This window comes from Pongo pygmaeus, chromosome 15 (assembly GCF_028885625.2).
Source record: "Pongo pygmaeus isolate AG05252 chromosome 15, NHGRI_mPonPyg2-v2.0_pri, whole genome shotgun sequence".
NCBI classification, from domain to species: domain Eukaryota; kingdom Metazoa; phylum Chordata; class Mammalia; order Primates; family Hominidae; genus Pongo; species Pongo pygmaeus.
Window position 1 is genome coordinate 74,034,448 of NC_072388.2, and position 18,157 is coordinate 74,052,604.

The 18,157-nt window shown below is 39.6% G+C and overlaps 1 protein-coding gene across 2 annotated transcripts in view; it reads right to left on the bottom strand.

The window, feature by feature from the left end:
* Positions 1–18,157, bottom strand: part of NEK9 (NIMA related kinase 9) — a 44,862-nt gene that overhangs the window by 24,135 nt on the left and 2,570 nt on the right. The window contains exons 2-12 of one of the 2 annotated variants that reach the window (XM_054448479.2): positions 17,664–17,841; positions 14,761–14,816; positions 14,145–14,215; positions 12,462–12,567; positions 10,836–10,967; positions 7,862–7,972; positions 7,002–7,066; positions 4,008–4,058; positions 3,372–3,564; positions 1,058–1,202; positions 218–418 (exon numbers count right to left, since the gene is read on the bottom strand). In XM_054448479.2, the coding sequence (XP_054304454.1) occupies positions 218–418; positions 1,058–1,202; positions 3,372–3,564; positions 4,008–4,058; positions 7,002–7,066; positions 7,862–7,972; positions 10,836–10,967; positions 12,462–12,567; positions 14,145–14,215; positions 14,761–14,816; positions 17,664–17,841 (1,309 nt within the window). Of the gene's footprint in view, positions 1–181; positions 419–1,057; positions 1,203–3,371; positions 3,565–4,007; positions 4,059–7,001; positions 7,067–7,861; positions 7,973–10,835; positions 10,968–12,461; positions 12,568–14,144; positions 14,216–14,760; positions 14,817–17,663; positions 17,842–18,157 lie in introns of both variants that reach the window. The other variant, XM_054448478.2, reaches the window with a different exon arrangement.

The window sequence follows — 18,157 nt, forward strand, 5'->3', positions numbered from 1 at the left end:
AACTCAGGAGGTAGTGGTTGCAATGAGCCCAGATCGTGCCATTGCACTCCATCCTGCGTGACAGAGAGAGACTCTGTCTCGAGAAAAAAAAAAAAAAAAAAGATTTACTGAATTAACACTTCTCATTTAGGGGCTGCATGATGTGTTTAGATGCATACAACTTTGAAGTCAGGTTGTATACCTGTGAAGAAGTGGACAGAGACAAGGCTACCCCTACCATATTCGCCACAGCCCCAAGAATAGACTTCCTTGTTTCGTGTCAGAACCACCACATGATTATCTCCACAGGAGACCTGCTCCACTGGATTGCTGAGGAAGAAGTTCAGCTGCATGGGTTCTAGCACTTCAGGGCCAGCAACTTTGTCTACCCCCATGCAGCCATAATAATCTGATCCGAAGGCATAGAGCTGACCCTCATCTGCAAAAGAAAGGAAAACAGAATCCATCAAAGGACTGACTTACTTTATCTAATCAGAAAGTTGGGCAGGGCTGGAATGAGGACTACCCCAGCAAATAATCTCACATGAAATGATTACATCCAAGAAATTAAAAGGACAGACTGTGCAAGTCTAGAGTTCTACGTCAGAGAGTCATGTGTACTACTACTACTATATTAAACAATTTAAAAAGTGGTAGCATTATCACGTTAAAAGGACTTAAAATTTTAATGGGGCCATCTTTGTTATATAGATAAAAAAAATAAGTCTCAAGGAATCATTAAGTAAGTAATGACAAGACCAAAACTAAACTTAGGTCTTGATCCTAATTTTGTGTTATCCACAGCCTGATGAGGTGGTAAGATTATTTTTCCTGCCAACCACGACACACATTTTCTCCTGATCCCACCTCTTCTCTGTTACCCACCTGTCTTCTCCTTGCTCACCACCCCCTAATACTACAGCAAATTTGGTATGTTATTATTAATGAGTATATTTGCTCAAGGTCCTCTGGTTCTTTGTATACTGTCTTGTTTTAAAATCTCAACTAAGATTGCACAGCATTAAGCAAAATACCCCCACATTAAATGCACTTAAGACACTTTCTGCTGATGGCTTACCAGTCACACAGACAGTGAAATCATCACCACATGACACCTGATGGATAGCTTTGCCTTGCAACTTTTCCACATGCTTTGGCTGTCGATAGGAGGCTTTGTCTCCATGGCCCAGCTGACCATGGAGTTTAGTGCCTCCTTGCATGTTCTGTGAAATAAAGAGGTCTTATGACTTTTTTTTAAATTACATTTTATTAAACTTAAATTTTAAAAAGAGATGGGTTCTTGCTATGTTGCCCAAGCTGGTCTTGAACTCCTGGGCTCAAGTGATCCTCCTGCCTCGGCTTCCCAAAGTGCTGGGATTGTAGACATGAACCACCATGCCTGGCTGAGAGGTCTTATGAAGTTTTAATTTTTCATGCCAAAAGCTGATCTTTAATGGAACTTCATATGAAGAAAAACAGTAGAAAAAAAGAGCTAGAAATTTAGAAATTAGAAAAAAATGGGCAAAGGGATTAAACATTTTAATAGCAAGTAGTATAAAGATCCTGCCAACAGGTAAAGAAAACTTAAAAAGTATCCAGATTAATATCCATTAATCTAATCTTTGTCCTTCAAGTCTAAGGTAAACTATATATTTAATTACAGGTGATGGTGAAAAAAATTCTTTATAATATAGTCTAATTTTGTTGCTTTCTACAGGAATATAGCTTCTTGAAAATCTGTACTAGAAGTTTCATAAATTTTGGTCAGTTTCCCTGAAACATGGAAGAGTTATAAAGAATCTGGCTACAGCAAAGAGGCTGCTATATAGCAATGAGACTAGTCCTTGATGACTTTTCAACTTTTTTTTTTTTTTTGAGACGGAGTTTCGCTCTTGTCACCCAGGCTGGAGCGCAGTGGCTCGATCTCAGCTCACTGCAAGCTCTGCCTCCTGGGTTCAAGCGATTCTCCTGCCTCAGCCTCCCAAGTAGCAGGGATTACAGGCACCCGCCACCACGCCCTGCTAATTTTTTGTATGTTTAGGAGAGATGGGGTTTTGCCATGTTGGCCAGGCTGGTCTCGAACTCCTGACCTCAGGTGATCCACTCGCCTCGACCTCCCAAAGTGTTGGGATTACAGGTGTGAGCCACCATGTCTGGCCTTTTCAACAGTTTTATAGAGAAAAATAATTCTATTAACTGAGTAAACTACAAGTCCTCATATTATATATATGTGTGTGTGTGTATATATATATATATATATATTTTTTTTTTTTTTTTTTTTGAGACAAGGTCTTGCTCTGTCACTCAGGCTGCAGTGCAGTGGTGCAATCTTGGTTCACTGCAATCTCCACCTCCCAGGCTCAAGTGATTCTCATGCCTCAGCCTCCTGAGTAGCTGGAATCACAGGCATGCGCCACCACTCTCAGCTAACTTTTGTATTTTTAGTAGAGACGGGGTATTGTCATGTTTGCCAGGCTGGTCTCAAACTCCTGGCCTCAAACAATGCACTCGCCTTGGCCTCCTGAAGTGCTGGGACTTCAGTTGTGAGCCACTGTGCCCAGCCAATAAATGTTTAAGATACTAATTTCTCTCCAGCAGCCTGAAATGAGCCTGAAAAGGCATAGCAAGAGACAAGAGGAAAGCCAAGAGAACACACTATCACAGAAGGCAAGTGAAGACAAAGCTTCAAGAAGGAGGGAGTGGTCCAACTATGTCAAATGCTGCCGAGAGGTCAAGCTAGGTAAGGACTAAAAAGCATCTGTTTTATTTTAGCAATTTATGGGTCATTTTGTCAAGACTAGTTTCAATTGAGTGGCAGAGATGGAAGCTGCATTGTAGGTGAATGAAGAGAGAGTGGGAGATAAGGAAACAGACAGCAAACACAGACAATTTGTTAAGGAAGGTGAGAGGGGAGAATCTATAGGGCAACAAACAAATTCTACACAAAATATACCTAGCCATCTTCAATCACTGCTGTGGGCTTCAGGAATTTCCTGACATGGTATAGTGCTTCCTTTATTTACAAAGCTATTTCACAGATAATAGTTGCTCTGAACCTCATGGTAATATAACAGAGTAATTGAGTGACTTGTCTGAAATCATCCAGCTGTAAATAGGAAAGCCCAGTCTCCTGAGTCTTTCAATTTTTCTCTCCCTCTCTCATTCATTCATTCATTCAAAAAACATTTATAGGTGACCTAATATGTACCAGCCCTGGGCATACATCAGTGAACTAAACAGACAAAATCCCTGCTCTCATAAGAGCTTCCATTCCATCACCCCATGTTGCCACTCCCTTAGTATAGGTTCAACTAATAAAATGCTTAGACATCGTGGGCCCAGTAAACAATTAGGCTTACAGCACTGTTCCAAAATGCTTAGCGTTCACTTACCACCCAAGTGTACAGTTCCTTCTCCACTGTGACCACAGCAAAGTGGGTATTCCCTGCACACACCTGCCGGGCACTACAGCCACTCTTGATAACATCCAGTTTCTGGGGGGTGGATTTTCCACCACCCCAAACATAGACTTCACTGGTTCGTGATGTTACTACAGCAATGGGTGCTTCAGTCACAGTGCTTGACCTGCCAACAACCCCCAGAACAAGGGAACATTTAACATTAAAAACAGTATCAAAGAAAAATGCTTCCAGTCTGTTCCCTGAGAAAAACTGCCAATTATGGTATGAGAAAGTATGTTCTTTCTCGACAACTTATTTCAATGTGCTCTATCACAGCAGACTTTGCAATTCCTGCCTCAGGGCTTCATCACAGCTTGGCCAGATCAGATTCCAGTCTGACCCATAACACCTACACTTTTCCACATTCATCATGGTAATGATGGCCACTTTAGTGTGAGGGTGAAATTATAGCTTTCTTCTTAGAAATGACTGTCTGACATTTAAGCAGATGCTGGCTCCTGAAAGGATGCCAAAGTATCCTGGGATCAAATAATGCCTACACTCAAGAAAGAACCCCCTGGTTGTAATTTCGGATATATTAGTTTTTAATAGTCTCTTGAACATTACCTTGGTCTCTTTGTAGGTGCATTAAGCAGAGTGACTTTTTCCTCCATCTCTCTACCAAAAGAAAAGCAAAGATGCATGAGTGAAATAATAGGTTTTTATATTGCAAAGGTGTCTGTTTAATACATTTCACAGATTTAATCCTCTTATAAACTGTATGCATCCTACAACATCACAATACTTTTAGCAAAGTACCTCAATACAACTCAAAACAGTTATATAGTCCTTTCATTAGACAATTCATTAAATACCCAAAGGCCAGCAGTTTGGGGCCATTTGCTTTCTATCTCTGAGAAATGGTCCAGGCTGGAACAGAGAGCCTTGAGAACTTCTGATGTACATATTTAGTATCTGATGGACACCTTCATCTAGTCTGCCCACTGACTCCCAAACTCAGTATCTCCAAATATGAGCTTGTTAGCTTTTTCCCAAATGAGCTTTTCTTTCTGACTCCTCTATTTCTGTAACTAGCTGCAACACCCTTCCCCAATTCTCCCAGTCAACTGGGCTTAAAACCTCAGTCATCTCTGATTCATCTCTCTCCCTTTCTTTAATATTCAGGTTCTACAGATTCTACCTATATAGTACTTTTTGTACTCACCTCTTCCTTTCCAGTCTCACCACCTTAGTTCTGAGTAGCTCTACTTCCCACCTGTACTGTGATAATACCTCCTAATCAGCCTCACTTACTACAGTCTTAATCATTTTACTATACTAATTTAACACAGATACTAATATTACCAAATAACTCTTCCTTAGGTATGCCTCTCATCACATTAACTGCCCTCTCGCAAACATCCACTATCTCTCGACAGTGGATGTGATATCCACTCTATCTTTTGCACTACCTCTTGAATTAACCACAATTTTCTTGGCCTGGCATGCAAGATTTCCTACCTATTTTTCCAGACTTCCTTCCTTTTGTTTGCACCCCATGTTCTAGCCCAGGGCTGTCATCCCACCTAAATCAATTATAGCTGAGCTCCTAGAGTAGTGCTCAGGCATCAGTACTTTCTGAAAGCTCCTGATATTTTGCATCAAAAATCCCAGGTCTAGAACCACTAATCTAGCCAAATAGAATTTTGTGTTTCCTGAATATTTTCCACAACTTCCTGTGTCTATGATTTTGCTTATGCTATATTCTCTGTATGGAAAACTCTGTCTTATGTTTTCCATCAAAGTACAAAGTTCCAACAGAGTATTGCAGGCAAATCTATGATTATCTCAGTAAAAATTCCATGCCTACAATCAAGAAATAAGAGATTAAAATAGTGACTTAAAATAGTGATTATGCCGGGTTCGGTGGCTCATGCCTGTAATCCCAGCACTTTGGGAGGCCCATGCAGGCAGATCACCTGAGGTCAGGAGTTCGAGACTAGCCTGGTCAACGGAGTAAAACCTTGTCTCTACTAAAAATACAAAAACTAGCCAGGCGTGGTGGCGCCTGCCTTTAGTCCCAGCTACCCAAGAGGCTGAGGCAGGAGAACTGCTTGAACCTGGCAGGCGGAGGTTACAGTGAGCCAAGACTATGCCACTGCACTCCAGCCTGGGCAACAGAGTGAGACTCTCAAAAAGTAACTAAAATAAATTATATTGCTGTGAAATAAGCCAGATAAAAATTTTAAATATGCTTAACCAGACCAAAAGGGTGATACTGCCTGCACGTGCACAAAACATAAATGGAAGGTAATGGTGCTGTATCTGGAGTACTGTACATAATTTCAGGCACTAAAACACTGGCTACAGACCAACTAGAGAAGAACCAGAAAAGATTAATTAAATGGCATAGTAGAATAAAAGTACTGATGAAACAGCAAATATGGAATTAGGGATGTACAGAATGTATCCAAGAGCAAGACTTGAAAACAGCATTGTACGTGAGTATTTGGAAGATATAAAAACAAAAAACTAGTAGTGGAGGAAGAAGGGTAGCAAGGCAAAAATAGTGTAATAGGATGAAACACAGACTCAAACATTTAAGGAAGATAAATGTTTTAAATTAAGGTATGAAACTTCCTAGAGGAACTGAGGGATAAAGGATGTTCTTCCTATCTCTAAAGATATCTGACAGAATAAATCTTAGGAAATAACCTCTGAGGAGTCAATAAAACTCGACTTCAAATATGGGCAAAATGTACCTGAAGAGGATTCCTCCAACTCCAACCTACCACCTAAACAAATGCAGTGAAAAACAAAGGCTCAGGCCGGGCATAGTGTCTCATGCCTGTAATCCCAACACTTTGGGAGGCTAAGGCAGGAGGATTGCTTAGGCAACAGCTTTGAGATCAGCCTGGGCAATACAGTGAGACCCCATCTCTATAAAAATAGAAAAATTAGCCAGGCATGATGGTGCACACCTGTAGTCCTAGATACATGGGAGGCTGAGGTGTGAGAATCACTTGCAGCAGGAGTTCAAGGCTGCAGTGAGCTAGGACTGCACCACTGCACTTTAGCCTGGGTGACAGAGTGAGACTCTGTCTCAGAAAACAAACAAAAAACAAAAAAAACCAAAGGACCAGTCCAACTCACACTACAACTGATAAGCACCCTATGCCAGGCCCTGGGCTGACCACTTTTTATGCGTTATCTTCTTTAATCCTGACCCCATCTTACTTTATAGAGAAAGCTAAGAAATAAGGATGTTAAATAACTTGACAAAGATAATGACAAAATTCAGATACAAACATAAGGATGTCTGAGTCCAGACATCCCTCTTCCTTACTGCACTCTAATGCCTCAACTCTAAGGTTTAAAACCAATGGATCGCAGAGTGAAGGGCTCTTGGGCTTCATCAGTACACATTTAGAACAAAACAGCACAGGCTAAGGAGGCAAAAGTCAGAAGCTACCCCTAAGCAATAAAAGCAGGGATGTTGGTAGAAAATAGCACTATTGCAACCAAGTCAGGAAACACTACTCTTTCTTGTAGTACTCTGATCAAGCCTCTAAAAGTCAACTATCTCAGAAAAGACAATGGAGTGACTTCTTCATACTTTACCTCCTGCGTTTCCTGAGAAGAGGGCGATCTAGAAGTTCATCTGCAGTAGGTCTCTGCTCAGGATCCTAAAAAGTAAAAATAGGGTTAGTTTTCACTTAACAGAAATGGGCAACATGGGATCTAAAGATGATAATTAGTCAAAGACCACTGCATTATCCTTTTGTTTTAAAAATCATTTCTTATGTGATACTCCATATTTTATGCTTCTCACCTCATTATAATCAACACTTGTACATGAAGGAGAATGTTTATAATGCATCTTCCTCACTTGTTCAATTAGGGCAGTAGCTCTCAAACCTCAATATATACAGAACAGAAGAATTACCTGAGGTGTTTGTTACAAATAAAGATTTCTGGGCTTTATCCACAGAGATTCTGATTGAGTTCATCTGGGGTGGGGCCCAGGAATCTTCTTTTTACTTACAAAACTCCCCCACTCCCTGGTGATTCTGACTCCAGTGTTTCATGAAACATACTTTGAATAATACTAGAACTACACAGCAAGGGAACTATGAGATATGAGAAATAGACATTCTGTATTAGAAGTGGTAAATTATCTTTCATTGCAGTTTTATGAAATCTATATTCAGAAATTACTCTTGGTCATAAAAATGGAGCACAATTTAGATGGGAAATTCATTTCACAAACTAATACTTACAAAACAGAATAAAGTAAGAATTTTTTCACTGAAGCACACAACTGTAATGAATTACCAATACCTATTCTGGGTATAGCCACAAATACACTCTACCCTGGGGAAGTGGATGTGGTTTTGTATGGTTTATAGCTATGCCATACACCAAACACTGAGGCTGGAAGGGGAATATGAAACTGAAGTGAATGTTTAAGTCGCACCTACCTGGTCAAGGCACGAATGAACCATTTGGATCAATTCCAAAGAGTACTGGCTAGAGTCAACTTCCATGGCCCGGATTCCTTGCACGATCTTCACACACAGGTTAAGTGGGTTCTATGAGAAAATGATGACTGCATTGTTCCTGGTTATATAAAGATGATGCTATACTCTACTGGTAGGGGCTCTCAGGTGTCTGTGACCATTATTTAAAGAATTGGCAATAGGTCTGACTTCTTGTTATAACTACTAGTACACATCAACAAGAAATGGTTAGGGATGCACTGATGCTATCAGACAGAATGAAGCCAACTGGCCATACAATCTATAACTATGTGGCCAATAATATAATGCTCAGAGTATATTACAATCTGACCTTTCAACTGAATCCCAAGAAAAAAGAAAGCAAGATTAGTCATCCTTCTTGGCTTCATGTAGTTCCCTTGCCAACTAACTTGCCTAATTTATATATCCTAATTGTGGCTGTACAGGCAATACTCTGCTGCAACAGACAAGGCAGTAATAATAATAAGATGATAATACTAGCAATATTATGGTAATACTACCACCACATTATTGAGAGACTACTACAAACTAGACAGGCACATTACATATACTATATTTTTTAGCCTCACTAACACCATTCAAGGAAATTATTATCATTATCAATTTATATGAGAAAAATGGGGCTCAGAGATGTAAAGTAACTTGCCCAAAATCACAGATAGTAAAAATGGAGCTATAACTCCAACCAAAGCCTGACTCCAAGTCATATATATATATACACATATATACAGACATACACATATATACACATACATATATGTGTATATATGTACATACATATATATGTGTGTACATATATACACATATATGTGTGTGTGTGTATATATACACACACACACACACACATATATATATTTCTTGAGACAGAATCTCACTCTGTCACCTAGGCTGGAGTGCAGTGACACGATCTCCACTCACTACAACCTCTGTTTCCTGGGATCAAGTGATGCTTGTGCCTCAGCCTCCTGAATAGCTGGGATTACAGGCATGCGCCACCATGCCTGGATAATTTTTGTATTTTTTAGTAGAGATGGGGTTTCACCATGTTGGCCAGACTGGTCTCCAACTCCTGACCTCAGGTGATCTGCTCAGCCTCCCAAAGTGCTGGGATTACAGGCATGAGCCACCGCGCCCAGCCTCTGACTCCAAGTCATTTTTCTTCCACCATACTATTTAGGAGAATTAGATGATATACTAGAACAACCTTCAGGATTTAGAAAAATGAATAGGTCTTATGAAAGGGCAATGAATTTGCATTATCTTACATTTGCATTTTTCATATACATTATGAGAGAATCTCTGTGTGGGGAATATATATTGTTACCATGTTATAGATAATGAAACAGAGGATCAAAGAGATGAAGTGATTTGCCTAAATTCTCACACCTGGTTGGTAGAGGCAACTGGATATGAATCCACTTTAGCCCCTCAGTGTGCTCCATGGACCAGCAGCATCAGCATCACCTGGGAGCTTGTTAGAAACACAGAGTATCAACCCCACCCCCCCAAAAAATCTGCATTTCAACAAGATGATTTTGTATGTATATTAAAGTTTGAGAAGCACTGCTTTATATCAGGTTGTACTTTAATTTACTTAAAAAAAGAAAAAAAGACTTAAAGGGATTCATTGTCCATAAAGCAATGACAATCTTTATTTATTTTTTAACAGATAAACTTTTTTTTCCTAGTTAATGAATATTTTTAACACCCAAGATGTGTTAGGTATTGCAGAAAATAAAGCAAACATTTGGAAGGGTTTTAGACTACCTGGCAAAACCACAGCTATATAAAAAAAGTAAGTACAACAAAGTGATACTGGTGCTTGTCAGAAGTGTTTACATGATGGAATAAAGGCACAAAGAAGTAACAATTTAGAAAAAAGGCATAAATATGCTGGGCATGGGGGCTCACACCTGTAATCCTAGCACAGGCCAAGGCAGGAGGATCACTTAAGGCCAGGATTTTGAAACCAGCCTGGGTAACATAGTGAGAACCCATCTCTACAAAAAATAGCCAGGTGTGGTGAGGCATGCCTGTAGTTCAAACTACTCAGGAGACTGAGGCGGGATGACTGCTGGAGCACAGGAGTTTGAGACTGCAGTGAGCTATGATCACGACACTACACTCCAGGCCTGGGCAACAGAGTGAGACCCAAATAAAACAATTATCTTTTGCTCCCTTCCATTCTGTTCACTAGATTTGCATCCTTTTACACGTTTCTAAGAAAGTGATGCAGTAGTTGCATGATCATCTGGCTGCTGTTAATAATGTTCCAATTCCTACTGCTTGAAAAAGTGAACCATCATATTCCATTTTTCGCTTTTAAGAGATGAACTTTTTAATTTAATTTAATTTTAATTTTTTTTTGAGACAGGGTCTTGCTCTGTTGCCCAGGCTGGAGTACAGTGGTGCGATCTTGGCTTACTGCAGTCTCCAGTTCCTGGGTTCAAATGATCATTTCAACAGGGAATTCAAGTTGGAGATTTTTTTGAGACACAGTCTTGCTCTGTTGCCCAGGCTGGAGTGCAGTGGCACCATCTTGGCTCACTGCAACCTCCACCTCCTGAGTTCAAGCAATTTTTGTGCCTCAGCCTCTCAAATAGCTGGGATTACAGGTGTGCGCCACCACACCCGGCTGAGTTTTGTATTTTTAATGGAGACGGGGTTTCACCATGTTGGCCAGGGTGACCTCAAGTGATCCACCCACCTCGGCCTCCCAAAATGCTGGGATTACAGGCGTGAGCCACTGCGCCTGGCTGGGTCTATAGCATTTTAGTAATAGATTACTAATCTTGTACCTGAATACAGGTTATTTTTGCCAGCAATCAGAAGCCTGGGAATAGTTGATCTGCTTAGTCAAGCTGTACCATTTGCAACCTGCTAAATGCAATATGGGGAAAATATGCCAACTTACTGTAGCATCAAACGTCCTCTTTAAGGTAAGCAGTTCAAAAATGACGCAGCCTACTGCCCAGATATCAGACTTGAAATTGTACTTTACTCCTTGACAGAGCTCTGGAGACATGTAATATGGGGTTCCCACAAGCTGAGCAACAAAGAAACAATCAAAGAATAACTTCTTTTCTGAGGTAACTATGTTAACATTTCAACAGCTTAATTAAATTTCCTAGGAACTAGTCATAACAACCATAAAACATTCATCAGCAGATTCCAAAATGGTTTTTATGAGATGATGCCACTATGGAAAGAAATCTTATTCATATCAAACCTCTTGGGCCAATTATAAAGGGACAATCTCTGTGATAAAGGAACTGTGGTAACTTGAGGCGCTCAATAGCTCTGTGATTCCTAGATCACAGAGGCTTCAGGCATTCAAGGCCTACTGAAGACTTTACACATACTTAAAGACATACTTAGTAAAAGTTCACTAATGGGAAAAAAACCCAAACACTGGCAGTGGGGAGATGGTAACTGAATGAAGGAATTAGATGTTCTAACTAAAATACGCATAATGAAACTTTTAAAATGCCCAATTTGGCATCTGTTATACTAACACAGCGAGTGAATTTCCTTTGAATTTGAAAAAGATTTTCTGACTTCAAAAATAAATTTGGAAATAAAAATGTCCTAAGAAGTCATGCCTCTCCCAAGATGAGATATAATGAATGCCCTAGCAGCTCTGATAAAACTCATCGTCAGCTTTAATCAGCAAAGCAAAGCAAATTTCAGATGGCTTACATGGCTTTTATAAATTTTCATATCATTCCTTCTTTGCATTTAACTAGCTAAAAAAAATCAAGTCTTGGTTTTATCAGATTGTTCTTGATGAGAAAAATCCATATAAAGACATGATTGCTTCTTCAGAAGCTCACTTTGGCCTCCATCATAGAAACATCTGAGTCCCTGAAGCAGAGACTCCAAACCTCTAAACATCTAAATTGCTTGCAGGCAAATCTTGACATTATTAAAAAAAAAAAATTATTGGCCAAAATCAGTCTTCAGTTTCTTTTAAGGATAGAGCATTGTGAAACTAGAAGAATAATAACTGGGTTTTATAATTCCTAAAAGGATAGGATTATTGTCCTAAAGATCAACTTATGTCTACTCTTTACCAATGATCTTTCTCAAAATCACATGAGAGGGGACCCCTGTGCAGTTCAGACTGTGTATAATATTAAAGAATGGATTGTTCTCTGAACATCAGCCTTCACTTGAAATATAGGGTTCTCTTTGAACCAGAAGCATTCAAAGGAAAAACAAAGAGATGTCTAACACCTTGAGCTCAAACATTAAATAAGAGAGAAAGTGAAATCTACTAAAGATCCTAACCTGGGCAAAACAGTAAAGCATTTTGTTGCTTTTAGATAAGTCCCTAATCAGTGCTGGAAAAAGGCTATGAAGTCAGAGCAATGACTTAAATGCCTGCTAGTGGGCCCAGGAAAAAGACTTCTGAAGACATGCATTAAAAGTATGGAGAACTTGCAAGAATATTGAGAAAAGTATGCAAGATTTAGGGAGTACAGTTATATTTCACAGTGCTAGAAAAGAAAATAAAAATTAAGACAAAGGCAACACATACCGTCTCAGCCATGGAATACTCAGAATTAAGTTTCTTTGCTAGGCCATAATCTCCAAGTTTTATCAGGTTTGCCTTGGTCAGAAAAATATTTAATGTCTTTATATCTCTGAAAAAAAAGATGCTGCAAATTAAGTTCACACAGATAATTGTTTTATTTCATCCCCCGTCTTGCCCAGGATTATTACAGAATAAAAATGAGTGTGGGCCGGGTGCAGTGGCTCACATCTGTAATCTCAGCAATTTGGGAGGGCAAGGCAGGAGGACTGCTTAAGGCCAGGAGTTCTACACCAGCCTGGGCAACATAGTGAGACCCCATCTCTACAAAAAATAAATTAGTCAGGAGTGGTGGCATGCACTTGTAGTCCTAGCTTCTCGGGAGGCTAAAGCACTGAGAATCAGTTGAGCCCAGGAGGCTGAGGCTGCAGTGAGTCATGATTGCACCACTACATTCCAGCCTGGGCAACAGGGTGAGACCCTGTCTCAAAAACTAAAACAAAATAAAACAAAAAAAGAGTGTTACCATTGCTCATTCATTTAGGATATCCTAGACATCCCACAGTGGTCATCACTTTCACATGCTATTTAACACTGAAGCGGGGACTTTAAAGGAGTGAAGGCAGAGAATTAACTTCATCCTCTAGGGCTTCACAGCATAGAAATATCTCCCATACTACTGAAGCTATTAGGAAAAGTTGAGAGGGTCAGATGAAGAAAATGGTGCTCTAGGTAACTAACCATAATTCCCATAAGATACCACACCTCTTCAACTATCACTTATGCCTTGAATTAAGTGATATCAAGGCAACTTTAACAAACTTGGTTGGTGTCAAAGTTTCAAATAATCTGTTAAGGCAAGAAAAGAGGCCTACATGTCCCTGCAACGATATGATTAGGCCATTTAGTCATCTAAATAAAATCACAGGCTATTTTTCTAAAGATGAATTGACCATATGTAAAACAAAATGAACTGTGCCTGGTTCACTATGGCTTCCTTTATTGAAAGAGGCGAATAAACCAGAACAATATACTTTGTTACTTTTAAAAAGAAAATAACAACATGCAACAGAAGCCATTTAATAGCTATCAAGAAATATATGTTAACTGAATGAACAAACCAATAAAAAAAGAAATCTTAGTGTATTATAATTAATCTCTGGCACCAGTCAATGACTCACTTAAGAAGGGCATAATGATGTGAAAATGTTATTGAGATGCTTCTCTTCTATAGCTAAAAATGAATGGAAACGTGCTTGTTTTTAAAGATCTGGTAAATTTGTACAATTAATTGTACAGAGTGAAGAGGCTTTTATTTAAATTAAAAGAGCTCAATTATAGAATTAAACAGAATTGCCAATTATTATTGCTGTGAATTCTTACCAAATACTACTCCTCATAGTGCCCTTCTAGGCTTTACTGATGAATTAACAAACTGAACTCTAAAATTTTTGTCTGTAAAATGACTAAGTAGTACTTGGCTACTGAGGAGACTCTTCCTAGATCATAAACATGGTTTAACCTCAGGGAGTGAAAATAATATTCTTCATTACTTTCCTTTCCTAATGATATCAATGGAAAAACTCTTGGTTGCTTAACCAAGAAAATAAAAGCGTTGTTGGGGGGGTATCCAGGGTAGGGGCTGAATTGGTAGAGAAGAATCCATCCATAAATTTTTTTACTTCTTACCTATGAAGGATTCCAGCTTTATGGATGCAGCTCACTGCTGAAACAATCTGAAATAGGTACCATACCACCATCTGCAGAGAAAAAATAAATATTTGGATTAGAAACAAAAAGCTCCATTTAAGTAAATACACACACACACACACACAAACAAACAAAACAAAGAAAGCTGCAACCAGAAGTTATGATTCAACATGACTTGACATCTCTTCCTTGCAGGTTGAGTAGGCAAAGAAAAGTGAAGGGGTAAAAAAACACAAAAAAACAGGTTCCTCATAAAATAGTTCCAATGTCATTATAATATATAGTATGGTAAAGCAGACATGTGGAAAAACTCAGGAAGAATGCAAAGTTATAGAAAACTGGGCATACCAGTATGCAGTAATAGAACCAGAAAAGAAAGCCCACAGAGAATCATGATGTGGAGGTAAAACGTTTAGGAAGCAGCTATAGACAGCTTCCTTGTTAGAGGTTTCCTTTCTCATGAATATCAGAGCCTGGAAGGAGTCTGAACAAAAGGAAAAAAACACTCTTCACTATTGGAAGAGTAAATACAGAACTAGAATGCAAGAATTACAACACTACAATTCTAACTTCCTTCCACAGAAATATGAATTACCTCTTCCTCAAACAACTTGTCCTTCTGACGAAGGATTTTGTCATACAGGTTCCCTCCTGCAATTAAACAAGACACAGGTTTGAATTGCTTAATACAGATCAAAGCTTGGCTCCTGTAACAGGGTTTTTTAGGTGACACAAGAAAATGAAGGATTCTGCTTTCTCTCCATAGGCAACTACTTCTTTTGACTTTTCACATGGGCACAAAACTCTTCCCATCTCTCAAGGACCACATCAGAAATATTCTTCAAAGATCTCCCTCTCTAACACAAGAGGCTTAATTAAAAAAAAAGACATTTTTAGAAAAGACGTGAGTAAAGACCATTCTTGTTGTTCCTAACAAGTGAAGTATATTCAAAATCAGATTTCTTTTCTAGAACTCTCCTTTAAGGACTCTACAATATTTTTGTAACAACTCTCCCAGTTGTGACTACTATAACATTTGGATTAGGCTGGGCAGATTGGCTCACGTCTATAATCCCAGCACTTTGGGAGGCTGAGGTGGGCGAATTGTTTGGGTTCGGGAATTCAAGACCAGCCTGGGCAACACGGCAAAACCCTTGTCTCTACCAAAAATACAAAAAATTAGCCGGCTGTTGGGGCACGTGCCTGTGGTCCCAGCTAATCAGGAGGCTAAGGTGGGAGGATCGCCTGAGTGTGAGAGGATCGCCTGAGCCTGGGAGGCGGAGGTTGCAGTGAGCTGAGATTGCACCACTGCACTCCAGGCTGGATGACAGTGAGAGTCTATCTCAGGAAAAAAAGAAAAAAATTGGATTACACCTGTGATGCAATGTTTTGTATTTATAGGGTATATATTGACAAATTTTCTACTTCACACCGAAAAATTTCCCAAAATTTAGGGTCTACCCCTAGACTGTTTCCTATCATTACTCTCTTTACTAATTCCTTCCTGTGGAATAAGTGTGAATTTACTTCTCTCTTTCCTTTACCAAGTAATACAGAGTGCAAGTAATCATGGTTCATCTTACATCCCACCTGCAACTATAACTTACACTTTAGCCCTGGGTAAGTTTTTACAACTTCTTTTCCCCTGCAACTTAATAACTCAGTTTCAATAAATGTATCATTTGTTCCAGTTCTTCCTAATTACAAAAGAAGTTAACTACCTAGGGCTTCTGCTACTTCGAAAATTTTTAACAGAATCTTGTATATGGCATTGATCACCAATGATCATAATATACAAGAGCTTACACAAGAAAGTCATAAGTGACAAATATGCTGGGACCTCTTTAGCATGCAGTTCAGAAAAGGGCTTTGGAGGTTCTCTTGTGCAATAAGATGATTAACAGCTAGTACAGTATGTAGCAAACACTTTCTACCTACCAAGCACTATGCATGTAATACAACAATCCTAGAAAGTAGGTACTGTTATCAACAAACTTTTTTTTTTTGAGATGGAGTCTTGCTCTGTCACCAGGCTGCAGTGGCATGATCTCCACTCACTGCAACCTCCAACTCCCTGGTTCAAGCGATTCTCCTGCCTCAGCCTCCTGAGTAGCTGGGATTACAGGTACGCGCCACCATGCGCAGCTAATTTTTGTTATTTTTAATAGAGACTGGGTTTCACCATGTTGGCCAGGATGGTCTCGATCTCCTAACCTTGTGATCCGCCCACCTCAGCCGTCCAAAGTGTTTGGATTACAGGCATGAGCCACCACGCCCAGCTTTTTTTTTTTTTTTTGAGACAGGGTCTGGCTCCAACGCCCAGGCTGGAGTGCAGTGGTCTGAGCTCACTGCAACCTCTGCCTCCCAGTCTCAAGCCATCCTCCCTCCTCAGCCTCCCAAGTAGCTGTGACCACAGGTGCACACCACCCAGCTAATTTTTTGTATTTTTGGTAGTGACAGGGTTTCACTGCGTTGCCTAGGCTTTCCTCAAACTCCAATGCTCCAGTGATCTGCTTCTCTTGGCTTCCCAAAGTGCTGGAATTACAGGTGTGCACTGTCCCTGACCAACAAACTCATTTTAAAATGAGGAAACTGCTGGGTATGGTGGCTTAAGCCTGTAATCCCAGCACTTTGGGAGGCAGGAGTTCGAGACCAGCCTGGCCAACGTGGCAAAACCCTGTCTCTACTAAAAATACAAAAATTAGCTGGGCGTGGTGGTGGATGCCTGTAATCCCAGCTACTTGGGAGGCTGAGGCAGGAGAATTGCTTGAATCCAGGAGGCGGAGGTTGTGGTGAGCCAAGATGGTGCCATTGCACTCCAGCCTGGGCAACAAGAGTAAAACTCCATCTCAAAAAAAAAAAAAAAAAAATAATAATAATAATAAAATGAAGAAATTGAGGCACAGAGAAGTTAAGTTTCTTGCCAAGGTTATAGAGCTAGAAAGTAGAGAAACTTGGTTTTAGAGTCTATTTTCTTAACAACTAGGCTATATTGCTATCTTACAAGCAAAATGATCTGAAGAAATCTGGGACCAGATAAATAGAGCCATGCTTTACCGTATATCACTTTCACTCAGTTATGATCTTTGGACCACTTTTCAATAGGATAGCTTTAGCTGAAGACAATATAGATAAATATCACCTATAAGATCTTATTAAATACTGGATCAAGTGCTGCCAAGCCACACTCTGGTTAACTAATGTCATTTCATAAAGAAAAACCTTGAAAAATAAATGTAAAATCCAACCGAAGAAAAGATAGTTTGAAAATGGAACTGTAATCACAAGAGAAAATTTGGGTATGCAGGGGAGAATCCCTCTCCTTATTTCGTACACCACTTCAAAAATTCTCCAAGGCCTGAAAAGTTTCTCTTAAACTCTAGAAATTCATTTAAAGTTTTTATCACTGTATATGTCTCTTCTTATATTCTTCTCCTCAAGGTAATTATGAGTCTAAGAAAGTCTTGCTGGAGAAAGTCCCACTGAACTCTATCTTACCATTACAATATTCCAGCTCAATCAGCAGGGTGGTATTGTCCATGAAGTGATTGTAGTAGGCAATAATGTTGTCATGCTGCAGCAGTGCCAGAATAACAATCTCATTCAAGGCATCACGACGTTCCTTCTCAGACAGCCGGGTCAAATCGACTTCCTTCCACACAACCAGTGAGTCATCCTAAACACAGTAACAGAGGTATCGTGCTTTTCCTCTTGCCTGGCAGCAAATGAATCCACACCTAGATCTGTAAGCCTACAAGGAAAACTTCCTAGAGGGGCAGAGACTGACTCCTCTTATTTTTTCCTTTTAACAGACTTTAAATGTTATGTGTACAATTTAGCATTGTAATTTATTGCAGGACAGGGGAAGTAAAGCATTAAGATGTTGTTGTCACACTTAATTTGCATGATGTCAGTTCCAGGTAAAAATATGGGCTGGGGATAGATCTCAAAAAGATTCTATTGAGGATACTATGACAGACTGCTAATCATGA